The sequence below is a fragment of the Raphanus sativus genome, chromosome 2, assembly GCF_000801105.2.
Source record: "Raphanus sativus cultivar WK10039 chromosome 2, ASM80110v3, whole genome shotgun sequence".
NCBI lineage: Eukaryota > Viridiplantae > Streptophyta > Magnoliopsida > Brassicales > Brassicaceae > Raphanus > Raphanus sativus.
In genome coordinates this window covers 7601801-7608841 of record NC_079512.1, presented here as the reverse complement: position 1 = coordinate 7608841, position 7041 = coordinate 7601801, and the positions used below count along the sequence as shown (strand labels likewise).

General features: G+C 36.2%; 1 protein-coding gene across 2 annotated transcripts; it reads left to right on the top strand.

Moving 5' to 3' along the window:
* The first annotated feature begins 1335 nt into the window (after nt 1-1335).
* On the top strand, nt 1336-3993 carry LOC108839774 (uncharacterized). 2 transcript variants are annotated; one of them, XM_056996660.1, is made up of 6 exons: nt 1336-1562; nt 1734-1995; nt 2077-2260; nt 2677-3255; nt 3344-3535; nt 3658-3993. In XM_056996660.1, the coding sequence occupies exons 2-6, from the start codon at nt 1739-1741 to the stop codon at nt 3832-3834; spliced, it is 1389 nt and encodes a 462-aa protein (XP_056852640.1). In that variant the 5' UTR covers nt 1336-1562; nt 1734-1738; the 3' UTR covers nt 3835-3993. The 2 variants fall into 2 exon arrangements, with proteins under 2 accessions (XP_056852640.1, XP_018468050.1); XM_018612548.2 differs by having other exon boundaries at nt 1337-1562; nt 1730-1995.
* The last annotated feature ends 3048 nt before the right edge of the window (nt 3994-7041 follow it).

Here is a 7041-nt window from a genome sequence, read left to right as displayed (position 1 = left end):
AAAAAAATTACTTACAATAAATACAAATAAAATGATCGACTAAATAGTATAGTTCATATGTTTCTTATATTTAAATCATAAAAACAATATTATAAATGAACATATAAACATAAATACTTAACTTTACGAGAATATACAAATGAAAATAAATGAATTGAAATATGTAAACAACATAGTAAGCAATAAATGAAGTGGTTTAGGATTACTATACACAAATTGTTTGAAATTATGAAATGGTATAGAAATCTATAACATTTTGAAAGTTTTAACATTTGATGTTATTTGATTTTTAATGTAGTTTTAGATGATTTCAATAAGTTGCAGAAATTTAAATGATTTTTGTTAAAACATGCTAGAGTCTCATCTAAAATAGTGGGATTTGGATTTTTATTTTTATAAATAAGGAACTCTCCTCAAACACTTTAGAAGCACTTAGGAGGATGTATTCAATTTAACATTTGATGTGATTTGATTTTTAATGGAGTTTTAGATGATTTTAATAAGTTGCAGAGATTTATGTGATTTTTATTAAACTACTCTAGAATATCACCTAAAACCATGTGATTTGAGTTTTATTTTTTTTAACTAAGAAACTCCATCCAAACACCCTAAAATCACCTCAAAACTTTAAAAATCCACAACTTAAAATATTTTCAATAACAGTGGATTTTAGAGTACTTTACGAAATGTCAAGTTTAATAACAGTAGATTTTAAATGAATTTTTAAAATCCATGTTTGAATAACAGTGAATTTGTCATTTTAATACAAATCACCTAAAACTCTCGGTTAAATACACCCCTTTAAAGTACTCTAAAATCTCTATCTTAAATTTTGTTTAATAACAGTGGATTCCACAATGTTTTATAAAATGACAAGTTCAATAACACTGAATTTTAAAGTTTTTTTTACCCATGTTTGAATAACAGTGGATTTATTATTTTAATACAAATCACTTGAAACTCTTAGTTAAATACAATCCTCTAAAAATCTTAAATTAATTAACCCAATGATTATAAATGTATATTTATTTTTATTAAAACTTCTTTTGATTATATTTTTTTATGATGCTATTTTGTGACAAAAACTTGGTTTGGTGGTATTTTTGTTTTTTTCTCTATTTTTATTTGCGAATTAATTTGGACATTTTTTATAGGTATAAGATACACTAGGTTAAAAGAAATGGCCGAAATGTAAAAGATTGTATTTTAAGTTTTTAACAAATGATAGTATTAAGTAAGAGATAAGATTAATTAATTTTTAATAAGGACATTCTCTGGACCAAATACGCGATTTTAACTGAAAACTTTGTATTATAGGATTAGGAAACCTACTCACGACTTGGGAAAGAGTCGAAATGGTTCGAAAAATGTGTCGCACTCGCACCCAAAATTAATTCAAACTCCCGCCAGAGTTGCATCGAAATTGTGAGTTTTCTTTTCAGTCATTTACAAGATCTGAGAAGAAGAGAGTGTAACGCAGAGAACAGACATATCTGCCACAGATTCCTAATATAAAAAAAAAAGAGATACTTCGCCTGCAAATCTGTACCAATCAGACTGAGGTAAAATTCCGCAAAAACAAATTGCAGTTTCTAGGGTTTCTTCATCGCTTTCATTCTGCTCTGATTTAGCTCTATTTCATTATTCTATGGGATTAGCCGCATCATGTGATTATCGCCGCTCTCTCTCTCTCAATTCTCTCAGAATCTATGCTGCTGCTATTCTGTAGGTAGGAGTAATGGAAAACGTGGTGGCAACAGTGAGTGGCTATCACGGCTCGGAGAGGTTCAAGCTCATCAAGCTTATCTCCCTTTCTGGTGCTAGTTACGTCGGTGCCATGTCTAGATCCATCACCCATCTGGTTTGCTGGAAATTCGAGGGGAAAAAGTACCATCTTGCTAACAAGTTTGGTACGGTAGTAGTCAATCATCAGTGGGTGGAAGCTTGTGTCAGGGAAGGCAGACGTGTTTCCGAGGCGCCTTATACCTTTGAAAGGTTTGCTTATTTGCTGTTTTTTTCTTCTTGTTTGAAATGTTAGTTGCTAAAGCCTGATGATTTTATTTTGTTTTTTTCTAGTGGGGATGAGGTTGGACCTTTGATGGTTGAACTTCCTGCGGATTCTGGGGAAGCTAAAGTCGCTAAGAAAGTTAAAAAGTCTGGTGAAACTTTTGATAAATACTTTGCTAATGGTGAAGAAAGCAGGAGGAGCGGCCGTACTTCTGAGCTTTCCACTTGGATGGACTCTGTCTTGCTGAAAGAGGTAGCCTCGTTCTCTTGTCCTTTCTTTGCTTGGGAGCTTACACCTTTTGAATTCTCTGACTTCCACGTATAAGTTTAGTTTTTTTTATTGAATGAAAGCAGTAGTACAAACGTTTTTGTCTTGTTTTATGTATCCAAAAGATCAGAAATAGCCTAATCAGTTTGCATGGTTTTATGTATGATTCGAAAGATAGATGTGGTAGTAGCGTATCTTCATCAGATTTGGTTTTCATATTGTGATTGAGCTACAATGATTAGTCACCTGGTCATTGTGGAACGAAGCATTCAAATCAGCACAAATACAAATGCTTACCTGCATCAATGTTTTTTTTTATTTTGGGTTTAATACTCGCATCAAATTTATGTGTTTGGTTAAGTTTGTTTTTTCTGTCTCTAAGATCCTTTTTTGCTCTTCAGAAAAACACAGAAGCAAACAGACACTCGGTGCGACTAAGAACAAAGAGGTCAAGTAACATTTTTGAAGACAAAGAAAACACTGGCGTGGCCGAATCTTCACGGAAAGGAAAGAGGCGGTTAGTAAAGCCACGCTCTTCCAGAAACCTTATCAACCTTGATTCTGATGACGAATCTGATAGTAACTGTCATGGCGTTCCTTATGAGCAACAAAGAACGTCTCCGGTTAATGATGAAAATGTGGACTGTGTTTTAGAACAAGGAGAAACATCAGCTCGTGGACATCCTCGTGACTATGAAACACAAACCTGGGATGCAGAGGAAATAGAGGAGTCTGAGAATTGGAATCATTCAGCTGTATTCAAACGCCCGAGATCAGTTAATGCAGAGAGTAAACCACAAGATGATGAATCAAACTTCAACGGACTCGATTCAAGAGAAGAAGAGACAGAAGCAACTAAGATGGTCTCTGCTCAGGTTTCTTGTGTCATATGCTGGACGGGGTTCAGTTCCACTAGAGGCATTCTCCCTTGTGGCCACAGGTTTTGTTATTCCTGCATCCAGCAATGGGTAGACCGTTTGGTGAGTTATCATCATCTCCAGACTAAATTAACTTCTAGATAAATCAAGGTACTGTCATATGATACAACTATGATATATATATCTGCAGGTTTCCGAAAGAAAGAAGAAAACATGTCCATTATGCAAGTCCGGTTTCGTAACCATTACAAAGATAGAAGACGCAGGATCTTCTGATCAAAAGATATATTCACAAACAGTCCCTGACCCATCTTCAACAAACAACTCTCTTGTAGTACTCCCTGAAGAGGAAGAAGAAGAAAGGCAAGGTTTCAATCCACTGGTAATGCCTTCTATCTCTCTCTCTCTCTCAGTCAAGAAACAAACCGAGAGAATCTCTAGTTTCTATGCGCTCTTTTTGATTGTTACATTGTTCTTGTTTTTTTCTTTGGTGTGTGGGTGCAGTCTCGAGCTTCAGCGTGTGGCAGATGCTCCCTCAGTGAGCCAGAGGATCTTCTCATTAGATGTCACATCTGCAATTTCCGGCGGATCCATACTTACTGTTTAGACCCTTATCTGGTTCCTTGGACCTGCAACCATTGCAATGGTCTTCAAATGCTTTACCAGCGTCGTGGCTACTAAAAAAAGTGACATTATTAAAAGATAAACTCATTTATTTATGGTTTTGTCAAATGAGTATCGGAACGTCATTAAAAAACTAGTTTGTGATAATTTGTTCTGTTTTCGTTTACATGAAATGAACTCAGCTGGGAACAGATTTCAGTTTCATCCTAAATGCCATTCGCTCTCTCTCACTCATTTGTGCTTCGCTGATGATCTGATGGTGTTTGTGGAGGGATCAAAAGGCTCTATTGAAGTTGTGTTAGCTGTTTTTGAGAAGTTCACAAGCTGGTCGGGTCTGAAGATTAGTCTCGAAAAGTCCACCATTTATATGGTAGGTGTGCCGGTTGAGGAAAAAAGAAACATATTAAGGAACTTTCCTTTTGCTGAGGGCATTCTACCAGTAAGATACTTGGGTCTCCCGCTAATGACACAGGTGATGAGGAAATCAGACTATCAATCTCTGGTAGAAAATATAAGACACAGAATAAGCACATGGACGTGTAGATTCTTGTCCTATGCAGGGAGGTTGCAATTGATCAAAACAGTCATCACGAGTATTGTCAATTTCTGGTCTGCCGCCTTTAGGCTTCCAAGTCAATGTGTAAAAGAGGTGGAGCAACTCTGCTCAGCTTTCCTATGGTCAGGTCCCAGTCTTAAAACTACTGGCGCCAAAGTTTGCTGGAAGGAAGTCTGTAAAGAAAAAGATGAAGGTGGATTGGGAATAAGTGCTCTAAAGGAAGTGAATAAGGTCTGTTGTTTAAAGCTTATATAGAGGCTGCTGTCGGGTAACTCACTGTGGAGTAAATGGATTCGGTCAAATCTGCTGAAACAGAAAACATTTTGAGAAGTCAATGAGAAATCTCAAAATGGGTCTTGGATGTGGAGGAAATTATTGAAGCTTCGGGAGGTTGCTAAGCTTTTCTATAGAAGAGAAATTGGTAATGGGCGCCATACATCTTTCTGGTTTGATAAATGGAGTGACAGAGGTGTTCTGTTTGACATCTTGGGGGCTAGAGGCTTTATAGACATGGGTATCCGCAGAGAAGCAACTGTCGAAGAAGCAGTCTTTAATCCCCGTCGGAGAAGAAGACACAGAGTGGAAATTCTAAATAGCATAGAAGAGGAGTTAAGGAGTTTACATGAAAAGTTATGTGACGCAACGGAGGATGTAAGTTTATGGAGATGGGAGTCGGGTTATAAACAGGTTTTCTCTACTTCTGAGACTTGGAAGCTTACTCGGGAGAGGAAGGAGAAGTGTACTTGGGCTCGAGGCACATGGTTTTCTCAGGCTAATCCAAAGTTTGCTTTCATAGTTTGGCTGGCAAATTTGGATAGGCTCTCGACAATGGATAGAATTGCTAGATGGAACCCAGGAGCAGATACCACATGTGTTTTATGGAAGGAGAATAGGGCGCACTTGTTCTTTGAGTGCCCTTACTCTGCTCAGATTTGGGAGAGTCTTGTGAAAGGAATCATGGGGGATAGGTATTCAGGCACCTGGTCAGATATTATTCAGATGCTTACTGGTGCTGGAAATTTGGAGAAAAAAAAGCTCTTCTGCCTCAGATATACCTTTCAAGTTGCAATATATGCAGTGTGGAATGCAAGGAACAAGGTTAAACATGGGGAGAAATTGCCTCCAGTGACTGTCTTGAAGAAACTGATAGACAAAGGAGTGAGAAACAAGTTGAGCTTACTGAGAATGAAGGGGTTGAAGGGGATGGAAAGTATACTACAGTTCTGGTTTAGCACCAGATTATGATTTTGGTTTTTGGAGGATTATTTCTATAGGAAAATGTATAGAGAAATGATCTAGAAAGAATGTAACACTTGATGTAAATAGGCTTTTTTGATGAATAAAATTTAACATTCATTCAAAAAAAAAAAAGAAAAATGTTCAGAAGCTGTTTAAAGTTTTTACCTTTCAATAGCATTTCTGCGTAATTTTACCGAATAGAAGCCGCAGATAGAAACGAATCTAAGCCAAATTCTATGACTGGAACCAAATGGAATTTGTGTGTAAATTTATCAAATACTAAACTGAATCTAAATGTTTAACCAAATCAAATCAAATTTTATCAAGAATCATTGATTTTAGGAATAAGAGACGGTCGTTAGAATGAGACAATTTATGTTTGGGTCCTTTATTTTCTTCAAGTTCATGCGCTGTAAGCATTATGAGAAAAACATTGGAAGACATTAAATAAAGTTGATCATTCCTATGCAATTTTTGAATCTATGAGCTAACCATTTACACTTCGTATCAACCTAAAAGCGAAGCGAAGTGATCATAAAGAGAATATATAAGTGATGAAAAACCCTTCACCAAAATTTCTCACTTTGATGGTCACTACTAGTGATCACTGGAGTGAGCTGATGGAAAATAATTTGTCAGCCAATGAATTATGGAGTCTGGTGGACGAGGATTACAACGAAACAATAGAGGGAGCCAAAGTGGCAGCAAAGCAGCTAATGATTGCTGGCTGCAACTGTCATTGCTTGGCTCATGTATACAAGGGACACCTTCCGCCGGTTTGTCTTATAGTGTTAGTACCCAATGAGTCATTCTTTTTTGTCCTCTCAAAGGATAGTGTCCCTAAAGTTAATTCTTATTATTTGCAAATTGTGCCAGCCCTACAACATAATCCTTCTTTTCATTTCACTTTTAACTCCAATCAGATTTCAAAGTAAACCAACGTTGAAATCATACTTGATTATTTTTCTCGACCGAGAGTTAATATCTATCTCAAGTTTGAAGAGTTTATGAATCTCAAAGAACACTGATTAAATCCAGATAAATTAACCAAAATAACATATGGCTCGAATAAGCTCAGTTGACATAACTACCTCTCTCTCACACACACACAAAACTTGTGGATTGTTTTAAAACATATCATGTTCACCAATATTTAGCTGGACGATATCATTGAAGGTTCATTTTCATCTGTTCCTTTTTCTTCTCTTTTACATATCTTGTCTTCTTCCCCAATTGTAGAAGTTGTTTTGGGTTTTTGTTAAGTAGCATTCATGATAGCATCTAAGGTATACTATTTTGTCATCACATGATGTCTTTTTTGTCACTGAGAAATGCTTGTTGTCCTCACACTATTGGATGTTAGTGCTGTCTAATTTTATTCTCTATTTATTGTCCTTTTATACTGTCTGGCCTCAATCTCCATACCTTCTTCAACTCAACGAGCTTCTATAATACTCTGCATCTTCATA

What these genes read in the sequence shown, in the direction of transcription:
- LOC108839774 (XM_056996660.1), top strand. Translation starts at nt 1,739, where the DNA reads ATGGAAAACGTGGTGGCAACAGTGAGTGGCTATCACGGCTCGGAGAGG. An exon ending in ACTCTGTCTTGCTGAAAGAG is followed by an intron (nt 2,261 to 2,676) that starts GTAGCCTCGTTC and finishes TTTGCTCTTCAG; the next exon opens with AAAAACACAGAAGCAAACAG. An exon ending in GGCAAGGTTTCAATCCACTG is followed by an intron (nt 3,536 to 3,657) that starts GTAATGCCTTCT and finishes GTGTGGGTGCAG; the next exon opens with TCTCGAGCTTCAGCGTGTGG.